Raw genomic sequence first — 17,100 nt, forward strand, 5'->3', positions numbered from 1 at the left:
TTTTAATGTTGTCTTCTTTTACATAATGGCATCGCTGTTGCCCCGTTTTGAGCACTTTTTTTTTTATTTAATTTTTGTTGTGCTTTAAGTAAAAGTTTACAAATCAGGTCAGTTTCTCATACAAAAATTTACATACACCTTGCTATACACTCCTAATTGCTCTCCCTGTAATGAGACAGCACAGTACTTCCCTCCACTCTCTCTCCTCGTGTCCATTTGGGTGGCTTCTGGCCCCCTCTGCCCTCTCATGTCTCCTCCAGACGGGAGATGCCAACATCGTCTCTTGAGTGTTTTTTTATCTTGATTTATTTTTGTGATTTCCCTATCTGGGTTGACATCTGATTGCTCTGTCCAGTGTTCTAGTCTTGGGTTGATATCGGATATTATTGATTTTCTAACCAGAGAACTCCCTTTAGTATTTCTTTTAGTTTTGGTTTTGTTTTTATGAAATCCCTAAACTTCTGTTTATCTTAAAATGTCCTAATTCACGTTCATATTTGAGAGACAGTTTTGCTGGATACATGATTCCTGGCTGGCAGTTTTTTTCCTTCAATGCTTATATACGTCATGCCATTGCCTTTTTGCCTGCATGGTTTTGGTTTCTGCTGAGTAGTCTGAACTTACTGACTCTCTTTTGTAGGTGACTTTTCATTTATCCCTAGCTGCTCTTAAAATTCTCTATCTTTGGTTTTGGCAAGTTTGATTATAATATGTCTTGGTGACTTCCTTTTAAGATCTACCTTATGTGGAGTTTGATGAGCATCTTGGATAGATAGCTTCTCATCTTTGACAATATCAGGGAAGTTTTCTCAACAAATTTTCAACAATTCTCTCTGTATTTTCTGTTACCCCTCCATGTTCTGGTACTCCAGTCACTCGTAGGTTATTTCTCTTGATAGAGTCTCCCATAATTCTTAGGATTTCTTCATTTTTTTTAATTCTTATATCTGATTTTTCTTCAAATATATTGGTGCCAAGTACTTTATGTTCAGTCTTACCAATTCTGCCTTCTACTTGTTCAATTCTGCTCCTCTAACTTTCTATTGAGTTGTCTAATTCTGTAATTTTATTGTTAATCTTCTGAATTTCTGATTCCTGTCTCTCTGGATTCTTGCAGCTTATTAAGTTTTTCATTATGTTCTTGAATAAACTTTTTAATTTCTTCAACTGCTTTATCTGTGTGTTCCTTGGCTTATTCTACGTATTGCCTGCCTGATCTCCTTCCTGCTCTTGTTCCTGATTTCTTGAAGAGTTCTGTATATTAATCTTTTGTATTCAGCATCCGGTAATTCCAGGATGGCACCTTCATCCAGAAGATTCTTTGTTTGTTTTGAGAGCTTGTTGAAGCGATCACGGTCTGCTTCTTCATGTGATTTGATATTGACTGTTGTCTCTGAGCCATCTGTAAGTTATTGTATTAGTTTGTCTTATGTTTCCTTACTGTATGTTAGCTTCTTGCTTTGTTTTGTTTTGATATGCCGAAATAGGTTGCTTGAGTGAACTACCTTATTTTCACCTTTGAAGCTCTGACATCCTCTTACCAGTTGGCTAGAGCTGTTTTCAGGTATATCAGCCTAGGAGTCCGTTCGCTTTTCTTGTATGGTTCAGCTCAGGTGTTCAGTTAGCTGGTCATCAAGTGTGTGGTATAGGCTCTGTCCTGCAGTCTTAGGGGGGCAACGGTGATTGGTGTAGGTACCAGTATCTGGTTGCAGCATGGGGTCACTCCCTGAACAAGGCAGGCAACTGACAACCGTTCCCCAAGTGTCTGTGAGGAAAGCGCATCCCTGTTTCCTAGAGCACACAGGTGAGTGGGTTCTGTGGACAGACCACGGGCACCCAGTGCTTTTGGTTGTAAGGACTGGGAGGTACCAGTTATCCTTGGACCCTGTCATGGGTGGCTGGATGATGTGAGTGGAGCCACCAGTCCTTAGGCCCCTGATGTGGGTAGGTGAGGACCCTGTTTAATAGGCAAAGCAGTGTCAAATATCAAACACCCACCACTCCACCACACAACTGAAACAGTTGCAGTCTGCCAACAAGGGCCTATTCTCCTGAAATAGTCCTACCCAGGTCCATGCAGGAGGGTAAGGTATTCTAAGTCCTCGGACCATTTATACCTGGACAGGACCTGCTTCTGTCTTGAGCTCCCCAGTTTAGTGGAGCTAGCAGATTATCTTTTCCCCCAGTTGTGAATTTATTCCTTCTCCAAGTCCGAGAGAATGGCTCAGAACACTCAGCAGGGCCTATCACAGGCCCAGGGAAATTGACAGCCACTGAAGCCGGCTTGGGGGCTAGAGGTATGGTAAAATATACGCAAGTACTTAGCTTTTGCCAATTGCGCCGTTCATCTCTGGTTCCAGAGGTGTGAGTAGACTGTGCAACTGGCTGTTTCTCCCTGAGGGAACTGCGGCCGAAGGCTACCACCAGGTCGCCGCAGTTGCTCCTGGGAATGCTGCCTGAGGGTTGCCGGTGATTCAGGTCCGGCAACTCCTCTTCACCTCTGTACTGTCTCTCCCTCCTCCTGCTACTCAGTCCGTTTTCTAACTTTGCCTTTGATGTCCAGGGCTACTAGCTTGTTATAAATATTATCATTTCCCTTGTTTTTTTGGCTCCTTGTTGTAAGAGGAATAACCGGAAGCATCTGACTAACCCACCATCTTGGCCTCACCTCTTGGAGTCAAAATTTTTTGACTTGATTTTTATCCTAAAAATTCAGGGAAATACTTGATGGCACTGGGTAGTGGCACAATGGTTAAAGTGCTTGACTTCTAACCAGAAGATCAATGATCTAAACCTACCAGCAGCTCCACAGGAGAAAAGACCTAGCAATCTGCTCCCATAGAGTTTACAGCCTAGGAAACCCTATAGGGTGGTTCTCCTCTGCCTTAGAGGACATCTATAAGTCCGAATCACCTCAACAGCACACAACCACAACAATAAGTAATTCACTAGAACGTTAAGGTCCCTAGGTGGCATGAACAGTTTACACACAACTGCTAACCCAAAGGTTGACGTTTGAAACCCACCCAGTGCCTCTGAGGGAGAAAAGCCCTGGTGATCTGCTTCCATTAAGATTACAGCCAAGAAAACTCTATGGAGCGGTCCTACTCTGACACACATGGGGTTGACATGAGTCAGAATTGACAACAACTGACAGCATGGAAGTCTGACAACAGCAGCAAAGTCAGTGATTGTCTCTGCTGCTCTAAAAGTGTTTTCAGTTTTTTCCTCCCAAGCTGTTCCTAATTTTAGAAAGTTATATTAAATTGAGGTGAACTGGTCCCTTGCATTGATGCTATGTAAGCAGTTTCTCTGTCTGAGTATCAGAATATTTCATGGACCCGGTCTTACATGTGGTGGGTATAAGCAGCAATAGTTTTTGGTTTTGTTTTGTTTTGTTTTTTCTTTTAAATCAACTGCTTTATGAGCAATGTCAGTAAATACTGGGAAGAGATAGCCAGAATGCCATCAGCGATGGCATGAGGCAACATTCCAGCTACAGCGATCCGCCCTAGTGTAAAGAGGGTGTTATGTCTCCTAAGGGTACTGAAAGAAAGGTTCTCCAGTCCATGTAGTCATCCTCTGTCCCTGTCTTAAAGAAACACCTTTGAAGAACTCTTCAGCAAGAAAAGGTGACACAGGATATTCTTTAGTTTGTCACTGACACTGTAATTTACGTCATGAGTAAAACAACTTAGAATTGGAAACAGCTCTGGGTCCCCACGGCCAGCCTGCTGCTTTGCCCTTCAAACTCCCTTTCCTTTGCAGAGTCATATGTGGGTGGGCAGTACTGGGATTGATTTTGCTTTGCAGTTGTTTGCTGAGGAAGTTCAGCCTTGCAAAAAAAGTTTGCTAAACAACCCAACTTTGGGGACTTGTGTTTACTACAGGCTTCACTTTGGAGTTTTCATCTTTTTTGTGACTTTTGCTCTTTTTAGCTCTGGGACTCTTTGACTAAGTCAGTCAATGCAGGAGGGGCAGCTCTCACAGGCACTTCCCACATCTACCTCACATTTGCCTTGAAGAAAAAGCATTCAAACCCCTGGGTTTCCTTTCTTCATTTGTTTGTTTTGCAGAATTTCCTCCTATTATCACTGCCTAGAGCCTGAGAAGATCAGGGGCAGTGTTTGAGGTGGAGATGTTTTACTGGGGGTGCCCTGGCTGTTGCTTCTGAGGTTTGGGCTGATAGAGGTTTGTCCCAGTTTACCCTTATTGATACATGCCTATATATTTTTTTCAGTCTTTACTATGCTCCCTAAAAAGACTTATTAAAAAAATTGATGGTTATTTTAGCATCACACAATTTGCTAATTAATTCGTTTCTTGGTTTCTGTTTTCTTCTCTCTCTCCTCTCTACACACACACAAGCAACTATACTTGTATCTAATGACTGATGAAAAGTGGATCATCAGCAGGGAAATTTAATAAAGGACCTGGTTAACCTCAAAATCCCAACCGGTAGCTCCAATATATGTGTTGTTTGGTAAGAACACTATTGTGTTTCCTTTTTTTTCCCATAAGGCTTGGCTGCCTCTTTTTTGTCCAGCATTAATACCACACAAGAGGCTTCTTTTTAACACAAAGAACCAAATTTGCTCATCACTGACGACAAGAAAATTTCAACCGTCTGTGCCTTTACCAAAAAAAGATACGTAAGATTAAAAGGCTGAAGTAGAATAGTGTAATTCTGCTGATTTTCTTTGCATAAAAGCTTTAAGAGACCAAAAATACACACTCCAAATCATCAGGAAAAATGGGTACTTTGGGGGGATGGGCCCTGTTTGTACCTTAGCACTCCCACGGCCCCATGTCCCTATCATGAGTGAGAAGCCTTAGAGACCCCATGTTAACACCATCAAACCCACTGCCATCGAGTCAATTCTGACTCATAGCGACCCTACAGGACAGAGTAGAACTGCCCCACAAGGACTACCAGGAGGAAAAAAAAAAAAAAAAAGGCACTAATTCGTTCCTTCTAGGTTATATTCTACAGCAAAATTTTAGAGATTCAAACAAAATTATTTCTGTAACACTGGGCAAAAAAAAAGGAAACCAAACCCGTTGCCATCAAGTCGATTCTGACTCGTCGCGACCCTATAGGACAGTGTAGAACTGCCCCATACTGGGCAAGGATATTGGGAATTATTTTTAAAATGAGAAAGACAGTCATGGCTTACAAAAAATTCCTGGGGGGGAAAAAGTTCTATCCTAACTGCATCTGGGCTTCTGTATCCTTTTCCTCTTGTGCTTCACAGTGACATCTAGAAACTGAATGAATATTTGCTTTTTCTTGCATTTTCTACTAATTAACAGACATTTTCAACACCAGCCCTAGGAATTCCACCCTGTGGAACGGTATTCACCTACCCTTCATTGACTGAATCCCTAGGAATTCCACCCTGTGGAACGGTACTCACCTACCCCTCACTGTCAGACATTGAGTAGTTAAAGGTTACTGTCCAGGGATTTCTGAGGTCCCAGTTTCCCTGAGGAGTCCCTGGTGGTACGGACAGTGCACTCAGCTGCCAACCAAAAGGTTGGAGGTTCGAGTCTACCCAGAGGCACCTCAGAAGAAAGGCCTGGTGATCTGCTTCTGAAAAGTCAGCCTTTGAAAACCCTGTGGAGCACAGTTCTACCCTGACACACGTGGGGTCACCATGAGTCGCAATTGACAACAGCTGGCAGTGGTGGTATTTCCCTGATGGCTTGTGATCTGTCCTGTGGATCAGGACTGGTTTATGCTGAATGTCAGATGGGCCCACATCTGATGCTGCCACTGACACGATGAGTCCTGTAATTGTCAGAACAAAAAAATGGCATTATTCTTATTGCGTTTATTCTTTTTAGAAGAGCAACTTGCCTCTGTAGGCTACAACTGTCTCAGTAGAACTCGTAACTGCATTAAAGAAATCCCTAGAAATTTGCTAGTAAACATTTGGAGTCCTCCTCCCCTCAGCCCGCTTCATAAACAGCCCCCTTGAGCGGTCAGAGTCTTTTTGGTTTTTGAGCAACCACTGAACTGATGGTGTGGCTAGGTCACCCTGCAGGCAGAGCACCCACTTTTTGGTTTTTGAGCAACCACTGAATGGATGGTGTGGCTAGGTCACCCTGTAGCCACAGCACCCACTTTTTGGTTGGGAAAAACCATTTTGTGATGAAATTCAAAGAACCTTTCGTATTTGAAATGAAAGAATGGTAGAGTTATTCACTCTCCCACTAAGCAAAGAAGGTCAGATGAAGAGCCTGGACAGTTTAGTGCTGTCATCTTTATTTCTGTGACATTACACTGATGTTTCTGTCTTAATAAAACAATTTAGAGAAAACGCAAATCAGAACAAAATCCTCAGTGAGGTACCGCTTCACACCCATTAGGATGGCTGTTGTAAAAACAAAAACAGAAAATAACAGGTATTGACTAGGATGTGGATAAATTGGGACCCTCATCTATTGGAGGGAGGGGTGTGAGATGGTACAGCTACTGTGGAAAACAGTTGGTGGCTCCTCAAAACGTTAAACATATAATTATCACATGGCACAAAAATTCCACTCCTAGATATACACCCAAATGAATTGAAAGCAGCACCTCCAACAGATACATGTACGCTAATGCTCACTGTGGTACTGTATTCAGGTGGAAACAATCCAAATGTCCATGAACAGATAAATGGAGAAACAAAATGTGGTATGTACACACATGAAACACTACTCAGCCATGAAGAGAAATAAAATCCTGATACATGTCACAACATGGATAAACCTTGAAAATGCTGTGCTGTGTGAAATAAGCCAGACGCTCAAGGACAAATATCGTATGATTCCACGTACATGAAATATCTAGAATATAGGCAGAATCATTGAGATAGAAGCTTATCAGTGGTTACAGGGTCTGGGTGAATGGAGGGATGGAGAGAAAAAATAAAATCATGCATAAAAACAGCCAAAGGGCAAGGCTATTATTCTTCCATACCTAACACACTAGTGGTGTGTTGTTGTTGTTGTTAGGTGCCATCCAGTCGGTTCCCACTCATAGCTGCCCTGTGTACAACAGAATGAAAACACCGCCTGGTCCTGCACCATCCTCACAGTTGTTGTACGGTACAGTTTCAGGTGAATAAGGGATGCTGTGATCACATGTGACCTGACAGGGCTGAGGTAAACGAGGGACCTTTGATCATGTGTGACCTGACAGAGCTGAGGTGAACAGGGGACGCTGTGATCACGTGTGACCTGACAGAGCTGAGGTGAACAGGGGACGCTGTGATCACGTGTGACCTGACAGAGCTGAGGTGAACAGGGGACGCTGTGATCACGTGTGACCTGACAGAGCTGAGGTGAACAGAGGACACTGTGATCACGTGTGACCTGACAGAGCTGAGGTGAATGAGGGGACACTGTGATCACGTGTGACCTGATAGAGCTGAGGTGAATGAGGGGACACTGTGATCACGTGTGACCTGACAGAGCTGAGGTGAATGAGGGATGCCATGATCACATGTGACCTGACAGAGCTGAGGTGAACAGGGGACACTGTGATCACGTGTGACCTGACAGAGCTGAGGTGAACAGGGGATGCTGTGATCACGTGTGACCTGACAGAGCTGAGGTGAATGAGGGGACACTGATCACGTGTGACCTGACAGAGCTGAGGTGAATGAGGGGACACTGTGATCACGTGTGACCTGACAGAGCTGAGGTGAATGAGGGACGCCATGATCACATGTGACCTGACAGAGTTCAGGTAAACAAGAGGCGCTGTAAGTTAATAAGGTGAATGCGAATCATCGTTAAAAAAAAAAAAAAAAACTCTGCTATGCACAAGGGGGGAAAGCTTATCATAAAAAGAAGTTGGTGATTGAAGCCATTAATATTATTACCACAATTATACCGCTACTGAAGAAACTTTAGAATCCATCTTCTTTGTTATCTCTTTGCTGTTAGTTGCTTTCGATTTCTTGGCGTATCTAAAACTACCATCCAGAGACGGCAATTTCAGCCTCACCGTCACGGCTCTCCACCAGGTCGGTGTAGGTATCGGGACCTGCGTTAGTTCGCGCACAAGCGCTCCAGCTTCCCCTCCCGCTTTTGTCTTGTTTTAATCTTATTCATCAGGATATTTATTTGATTCTTTTATTTTTCATTTCCTGGTTTTGTATTCTTTTAAGAAAGAAAAATCTCCTTTTACTGATGCTTTCACTGTTTCAGGTTGTGTGAGTGGTTTTTGTTTTGTGTTTGTGTAGAAATGCTTCGGCTGCATCTCTGTTACTTCCTCAGTGGCCTCTGCTCTGGGGCTACCTTGACAAGCAAGCTCTTGGCTCCCTGGGCCTGGCAAACCGCCCTGTCCCAGGGAGCAGTCCCAGTTTTCCGGGGCTGTTAAAGAGCATCAGCAGACTCGGAATTCTCTGGTGTTAATGTCAGAGCCATTACTGTTGATGGGTAAATGAGGGACACTGTGATCCTGTGTGACCTGACAGAGCTCAGGTGAACGAGGGCGCTGTGGTCACATTTGACCTTACAGAGCTGAGGTGAACGAGGGATGCTGTGATCACGTGTGACCTGACAGACTTCAGGTGAGCGAGGGCACTGTGATCATATGACCTGACAGGGTTCAGGTAAATGAGGGACGCCGTGAACACATGTGACCTAACAGAGTTCAGGTGAATGAGGGCCCCTGTGATCACATATACCTGACAGAGTTTAGGAGCCACTGAGTTCTAGTCACAACTCTGACCTATGTACCTATGTTGTGGCAGAGAACCTTGTCTAGTCCCATCCAGCCTTTGCAGAATAGGCCACTTAGTCCTAGATCTCAGGGGACTCTGTATAAACCACCTATGATTTTAATGATCATTGAGGAGGAAAAATAGGCTATAAATCTTATTAGGACTAATACTTTGATTTACCAGCAAGAAATAGGTAGGTTGCTCACATGGTATAAGACAAACCATTTAGTAGCTATTTCTTAGAGGCACCGAATGGCTTGCAGGTGGACATCACATCTGCAGAGAGTGCAGAAGGTCCTCTGAGCACACTACCACCACCACAGGTATCTGTATTCTTTTTTAAGACCCACCACATCACCAAATGCTGAGTAGGAGTCAGGGCCTTCCCAGACATGTCTGTCCTTGACCCGAACGTTATCTGCCCCATGGCGCACAGAAATCAAATGAATGTAAGCTTAGGCATTTTGATTTATTTTTGCTCTTAGCATTTACAAACTCATTCAGTCATCTTGGGGAACGGGGGGCACGGCAAGGGGAAAGCAGTTCCATGATGCATAGTCATGGACGTTTTGTCATCTTACTTGCTCTCTGCGGGTTCCATCATGAAAATCCTAGTGTTGGAGATCCATATTGAACATGGCAACATTACCATATCAGGTTTTTAACCGGATTTAGTTGTATTTCAGGGGCCCTGCAATCTCCATCCAATGAGCCCCTGTCGTGTTTTTTTTCTTACAGTCTGTGTTGTCGTAAGAGAAATGAGTAGTGTATTGCCTTCCATGAGAAAAAGGGGAAGAGCCACAGCCATGTTTGCTTAGCAGCTCCCTGCCCAGTGAGCATCAGGGCACATGTCGTCTGCTGACGTCTCTCCTTTGTGATTTCAGAGGTGGTGGTCCAGTGGTGCACACAGGGAGACTTGCTGGCAGTGGCCGGAATGGAAAGACAGAGCCAACTTGGTGAACTGCCCAATGGTCCTCTTCTGAAGAGCGCCATGGTCAAGTTCTACAATGTCCGTGGGGAACACATCTTCACGCTGGACACGCTTGTACAAGTAAGGACACGCGTATGAACCTGTGTACATTTGCATCACGGCGGCAGCTTTCAGGGAGTGAAACCGCCATGTCAGTCTTCTGCCTCTTGTGAATCACTGTACTCATTGTGATCGTCTTTGACAAATTGTACTTAAATCTTTTGTTGACCTTAATTAAATGACAAGGTAGAAACCAGGAGAAAGAAGTCTTTGCCTTGTAAACAGAACACTTTATCCCATCCCCGCCAAAAGAGCATTGTGCTCAGCACTCCGTAGGCAATTTCAGCCATCACTATAGCTGTGGCTAGTGTCTCTACAAAGGGCTGACGCTCAGGAAACAGACCCGTGTATACCCAACTGCTGGCTTCACATCCATATAGCTGTCTCATAAGCCTTTCAAACTTAGCATGTTCAAGCCTCAACATAGTCCACCTGGAAAATATGCCCCCCCCCCAGACAGGGCACACTCGCCTGTCACCTGTGCCAGCCAGAAACCAGCAGTCCCCCTAACTTTTCTCTCTCAACCATCCCCATATCCACAGAATCTTGGGAATTTTACTTCTCAGATTCCTACGTATCTCCGTGCCAACAGCCTTTTGTCCACACCTGCCACCACCTTCGTCCAAGCCACCATTGTTTCTCTAGAGCCACTCTTTCCCCTCCCAAACCTGCCTTCATTTTGCAGCCACAACTTCATTGTAAAATCACCAGTCAGGTCAGTAGCATTCTACTGCCCTTAGGATAAAGTCCAGAAAATCCTAGTATGCCTTAAAGGAACCTCTGTCAGCCAGTCCTATATCCTCTCTAGATTTAGCTGTCACCACTGCCTCCTCCCTACTCCTGCCATTCTGGATTTTTCCTTTCCTCAAATAGAACACTCTCTGTCTTCCAGGCTTTTCCTGTGCTGTTCCCTCACCTAGACACACTTGTTCCCCACACCTTACCTGATAGCTCCTGTCTGCCTGTACTGTCTGAGCATAAACATCACCTCTGCAGAGGGTCCTTCCGACTCCCCAGACTGCTGAGATTTTTGGCAATGCTCCTTGAGCTTGAAATGATCCTTGTGAGGTCTGTTTGTAAGGGCATTGAACGCAGGGTCCTTGTCTTTCTTGTTCGCTGTTGTATCCACAGTCCCTCACACAAGAGGCAGTCAGTAAATATTTATCTGAGTATTACTGAATGAAAAAGCCACTTCAGAACCCCAGCAGCCCACATGCAAAGTGCTAGGGCTGAAATGACGTTATCATGTTCCAGCTGGTCAGAGAGCCATTTCACTACGTTACGGATTAAAGAGAAACTGACGCTCTTCTGTCCTGAAGACCTGCACACCTATCCCAGGAAATAAGCTGTGCTGGGCGGTGTTTTCACTTGGAGCAGATAGGTTCCATAGCTCATCACCACCATGCCACACTGCAGGTTTCCGTTCAGCATGTCATTCCTACTTCAAGCTCCGGTGACCTCCCCTCGCCCCGGCGACCCCACAGGCCTTGTGTATGCTCAGCCCTGCCTCCCCAAGCCTCATCCAACACCGGTTCCCCTAGTCCCTGGGCACCGCCAGCCACTCAGGCCTCCTTGTGCTTGGAACATGCCATCCTGGAGGCCTCCCTATACGGAACCCTTTCACCTGGTGTCATGGATTGAATCGTGTCTCCCCAAATTATGTATCAACTTGGCTAGGATCCTCCATTTTGTGAGCTGATGTTATTATCCAATTAGCGTCCATTTTGTGTGTTGTAAATCTTGACCTCTGTGTGTTAATGAGGCAGGGTTAATGTGGGATGTGTCTTGACTCACCACCCTTCACCGCTCTTACTCAAGCCACACCCATGCTTGAGCCATACCTTTTATCTTACAAGAGATAAAAGGAGAGAGAAGCAAGCAGAGAGAAGGACCTCAATACTGCCAAGAAGAGACTGGAGAGGAGCGAATCCTTTGGACCTGGGATCCCTGCTCTGAGAACTCCCTAGAACCAGGAGACACAGTGAGAGAGCTGTAACACCAGAGACGATGCAAGAGAGAGACCTGCCTGCAGACGTGGCTGAGAAGAGGGTGTTCTGATCAACAGGGACCTTACTCCAGAGGCAACAGAGAGAGAGAAAGCCTTCCCTGAGAGCCGGCGCTCTGCATTTGGACTTGTAGCCTCCTAAACTGTGAGAAAATACAGTTCTGTTTGTTAAAGCCACCCACTTGTGCTGTTTCTGTTATAGCAGCACTAGATAACTAAGACACCGGGTTTTCAGACTGACACCTCCTCACCTTTCAGGTCCTCACTCCCATCTCACCACCTTGGAAAGATTCCATGACTCTGAAAGCACCCCATTCCGTCATGTCTTGCTTTCATGACACTTACTGTAATCTGGAAATTTTACACTTATTATCTGCCTTGCTGTTTCATCCCACTGGGGTATAAGGGACATGAGTGTGGCAACCTCAAATATCCCACTCATCCTTGTAACACAGAGCCCAGGGCAGCGCTGGACCTGGTGGGATCTGACCCCACTCACCCTTGTAACATGAGCCCCAGAGCAGTGCTGGACCTGGTGGGGTCTGATCCCATTCACCCTTGTAACACGGGGCCCAGGCGGTACAAGACAGTTCACATCCTGAGCATCTTCACTGGCCACTTAGTCTCCAATTCTTTGTCTTGTCTATCACAGCTATACCTCCAGCACCTGGAACAACACTTGGCCACAGTAGATGTCTCAATGAATGTGGGTTGAATGAATGAACATGTATTTTTCAGTGTGACTTCCATCACTGTTACTCCACTGAAGATACTCTATTGACCTCCTAACCACCGAATCCAGTTTTCTCATGTCTGCATCTAATTGTTGTCCTCTTGTTTGACATAGTCGTCTTTACTGGTCTTTATGGCATCCCCTTCTGGTTCCTTCTTCCTTCTGCTGCTTGTTAAATGAATGCTATTACTCCATCATCAAGAATTCTGTTCTTGGTCCTCGTCTCATTTCCCCTTCCTCTCCACTCATTCCTTTGGCATTTAATCCAATCTCATTTCTCCAGTACGGCCTCTGTGCAGATGACTCCATGTCTATCTCAACCCCAGTCTCTTGCCTGAGATCCAGTCCCAGGCTCCCACTGCTTTCTAAGCACCTCCACTCAGACATCTAGCTGGCACCTCCAACTAAGACTGTCTGCTTTTACTGGTACTGGCGCCATTCTCCTCTGGGCATCGGGAGCCAAGTCATGTTACATCTCTGAATCCTGTCTCCTCTACCCTCTTCTTGCTGCCCTGATTTTCTTCCTCACTCCTCTGCCTGGGATTTTGGCAAGACTGCTATCAGATTAACCTTTCCATAGTCCTGCCCTGCCTTTCCCTTGCTCAGGAAAAAAAAAAAATTAAGTCTCAACATACGTAGCCAGACTCACGAGACCTAACATAATCTGGCCCCAAAGCACTTTTCTAGTTTTGTTTTCTACATTGCCCATCGCGTTGTCTGTGCTGTAGACAGAGTGTATTCTATTTCTAAAGGTAATTTATTATTTAGTTTTTTACAAATCATATTATGATGATTGCCAGTGACTGAAGACATCGGTGTCTTTAAATAGTTGAGACACTGTCATATTTATAAGCAAACAAAAGGCTTTGGGGAAGAAAGAGAAAAGAAGGAAGCAAAAGAACAGCATGGAACCAGGACCCAAGGCAGTTGGAAGGTGTGGGTTTGAGGAGAGAGGGAGGTTAATCTGGAAGAGATGTTCAGGAAGGAGAGATTGTCGGGGGAGCCAAATGGTTTTTAAGGAAAGGAGAGAGCTGAAGCAGGTCTCTTAGGACAACTTCTGTCTTCTCAGTGAACTAAAGGGCAGGGTTGAAAAGCCCGGGAAAGATGTGACATCAGTGCCACTGGGGAATATGAGGAGGGAGCCATTTGAGATAAGAAGCCCCAGACAAAGCTGGGTAGCATGGCTTTACAGATTTTCTGAGACCAGGAACTGGAAAGGTCAGTACAACAGAAAGACAAACACACAGGAGGGGAGGAATCGAGGGTGCTACTGAGGACCCAGTGGAGATGGCCAGCCTCGGAGTCACGGGTGGAGGCTTTATGACCTGGGACTGGGTGGTATGAAGTCATGAAAAGGCACGTGAGGAGGAAGGAAGTTGTGGTTGGATAGGAAATTCAAATTCCCATTTTTAGAATAGTGATGACACAATCCCAGGGAAGAGCTGAAGTGGAGAAGAGATGAGGCCATTGACCCAAAGCCAAGATGTGCCAAAAGCACCATAGATGGTAGTCATTGGATTTGGGAGTGTGACCCTACTGCCAGCACTGCTGGAATATAGTAGGTGCTCCGTAAATATTTGTTCAGTGAATTGATGGACAGACAGTTGTCAGCATAGACTTTCTTTAGTTCTTCCTGTTGATGGTTTGAACCAGTAGGGTATAGGTCCTTCTCAATCAGATCTCATGCTAGTTTTCTATCTCTAGCCTAACTGAAAGGTGAGTAGGAGAGGGTGGGAATTTTAAGCACTTTCTGAGTTAATATCTTTTGGGTTTATTAGAATATTTATAAATTCAGGTGCTGAAACATGTTCCATGTCCATTCAGAGTTGTCTCCTGTTCTGTATGACGTCAGGCACCCTGCTGGCATTTTGTTCCCTCAACGGAAATGCCCTTCCCTGCCGTCTTAGCTGGGGGAAATCATACCCTTAAAACCAACTTAGCCACATTCTTTAAATCCGCCCAGCTGATTACAACCTCTCTTCTCTCTGAATCCCGGGGTGCTTAATACCTCTGGCAGATATTACATGTTTCTGTTAGAAACCATGCTTGCTTCGTTTTTCTAACCTTTACTGTGCCTAGAATGTAGTAGAGGTTCAATGGCCTTAACCATTGCACAAGTTTTCATCATCACATGAAATTAACATGAGTCTTGAATTTAAACTGGGGGTTAGGGATAGGTGGAAGGCTCAACTGAATTTCCTTTGGAGAAGAGTATTCCTACAGTGTCTCCTCTTTTCTTTCTTTTTTTTTTTTTTTCACTTCAAGGTTCATTTCAACCATTCAAAAAATTGCTTTAATTATATATAGTTAAGTAATGCTGTCACTAAAAATCAAGTACAGGATTAATCATGTAGTACCAACTTAACCATTGCCTATAATGATTCTAAAATAACATGTTAGCTGTGGTGTGCTGTTCAAGGAGTCCAAGGGCAGGGATGTTTTTATAGCAGGAAGGAAGTTAGGCAATTTATTGGACTGTTTATAAAAAGAACTAAATGCAATTGAGATGGGAAAATTTATTTCCAAGTTAATTAGATTGTAGGTTATTGCATATAAAGCCGTTGCCCGGTACAAACTTGGGCCACACCAGCTTTAAAATTGATTCTTTTGATTTACTCACAACAGCAATGCCTGGGGCTGAAGCTCTTCTAAGGAAATATACTCTAATTTATTTTCCTTTCCTTCCTACATGTTGTACTTTGAAATTCTATAATTTATCTCATTAGCTGTTCTCAGTGACTTCTATGTATAATCACATAAATGATAATCTGACAACAGATTTTTAAAGTAAACACTTCTAACTGAAGTTTGCAGGCTTCAATAATTTGTTTTGTTTTGTTTTTTAAGCTTTATGAACTTTTTGTGCATGAAAGGCAAGTTGGGGGATCACCCCATAGTCTATAGGTTCAGTTGTTGATATGAGGTATTTGGGTAAAAAATTAAAAGGGGAGGAGGAGGAAGAAGATATCTGAAAATCAAATAAGAGTTTGTGCTCATAGACTTGTATAACTATTAAAGGAAAGTCCTACAGCAAAAATATATCTGCCTCCTTGTGGATTAGGGGTCAGTGGTGGCTCAGTGGTAGAATTCTCACCTTCCACGGAGGAGATCCAGGCCCAAGTCTCAGCCAGTGCAGAGCTGCCAGGCTAAGAGGGACTAGGAAGAAAGGCCTGGTGATCTGCTTTCGAAAATCAGCCATTCAGACCTCCGTGGATCACAACGGTCCGTTCCACAACCAACCATGGGGATGGCGCAGGACCAGACAGCGTTTTGTTCCATTGTGCAGGGGTCGCCACGAGTCCGGGGCCAAGAACAACGATAGTTCTCGCGAAGCTGCTGCCACACGTGTGCTTTTTCCGTCGCATGTGATACATAGGTGGAAAAGTCCTTGGTGGGACTGTTGCTGCTTACGAAATACAAACACAAACTAGGATCTGGCTGAATCCTGAGCTCGCTTTTACTGCTGCTGGAATCATCGTAACTTAATATTCGGCGCTTTCGTGGCTCCGGCCAGCTCAGGCTGCAGGTGAACCATCACCCGCTCGGTCGTTTTCAGGGTGAACCGTGATAGAAGGCTGTCCTCCTTCATACCATGTTCATACTCCGTGAGCTGAACACCTACTGCTGCATGTGCTGGTAAACACTTGGCAGCCTGTCTCTTCTGAGACCGACCCCCACCCTCTTAGGGGAAATTGCTGGAAGAAGAAACAAAGTCTGGGGCGGGGCTGCAGACTGTGGGAGACAAGGAGAGCCCTACAACATTCAAGGGGGTCTGATCCTTGGCCAGTCTGCTGGCTAGTTCTCCACAGGGCCCCGAGTCAGCCATAAACCTTTGGACTGCCTTCTTTTCCCTATCTTGGGCCCGTGTGGTTGGTTTTGACCCTTTTGTTTTCCTTTAATCCTAAAACTAGTTGCTGTCGAGTTGATTCTGACTCACAGTGATCCCACAAGTGTCACAGTAGAACCGTACTCCATAGGATAGGTTTTCCAGTAGCTGTGACCTTTCAGAAGTAGGTTGCCAGACCTTTCTTCCAAGGCACCTCTGGGTTTATTCAAACCACCAGCCTTTCGATTAGTAGCTGAGCACTTATCCATTTGGTCCACCCAATGACATGTACTTGAATAGCTTACCTTTAATGTGTGAAGGACACCATGCTTTTTATTCCTTTTAAATGTTTAGAGGACTCCATCCAACTCACTGCTGTATACGGAAATAGTAACAGTGAGGAAGCTTTTGATTCCAATAAAAATAAATAAACTCCCTCACCTCAGCCCAGCCTCTGCTCAGTCTCACCTTGTTAGGCAGCTTCCCTGTTCCCCTTTACCTGCAGCAGCCGTGCGCTCTGTCTCGGCCCCTCACCCCACTCTGATTTCAGTTCATAGCACATCTCACTACCTGACGTTGTATCATGTCAGATATTACAATATCTCTCCCCGCCACCTGGGACAGGCACTGATTTTATTCCATTTCCATCCCCTAATACCAAGGATGTGTCTGGTCCATTGTGAACCTTTAAGAGATGTTTATGGAATGGCTGATCGACAGCTCAGTGGAGGAATAAATGCCTGGATGGATGCCTAGCATGGAAGACGTAGCATCAGCTCACCCACC

General features: G+C 44.8%; 1 protein-coding gene across 6 annotated transcripts in view; it reads left to right on the forward strand.

Moving 5' to 3' along the window:
* The window catches only part of TULP4 (TUB like protein 4), a 304,765-nt gene that overhangs the window by 252,188 nt on the left and 35,477 nt on the right, over nucleotides 1–17,100 (forward strand). For all 6 annotated transcript variants that reach the window (XM_049904582.1, XM_049904572.1, XM_049904561.1 and 3 more), the window contains one exon: nucleotides 9,605–9,771. In XM_049904582.1, the coding sequence (XP_049760539.1) occupies nucleotides 9,605–9,771 (167 nt within the window). The remainder of the gene's footprint in view (nucleotides 1–9,604; nucleotides 9,772–17,100) is intronic.

This window comes from Elephas maximus, chromosome 1 (genome assembly GCF_024166365.1).
Source record: "Elephas maximus indicus isolate mEleMax1 chromosome 1, mEleMax1 primary haplotype, whole genome shotgun sequence".
NCBI lineage: Eukaryota > Metazoa > Chordata > Mammalia > Proboscidea > Elephantidae > Elephas > Elephas maximus.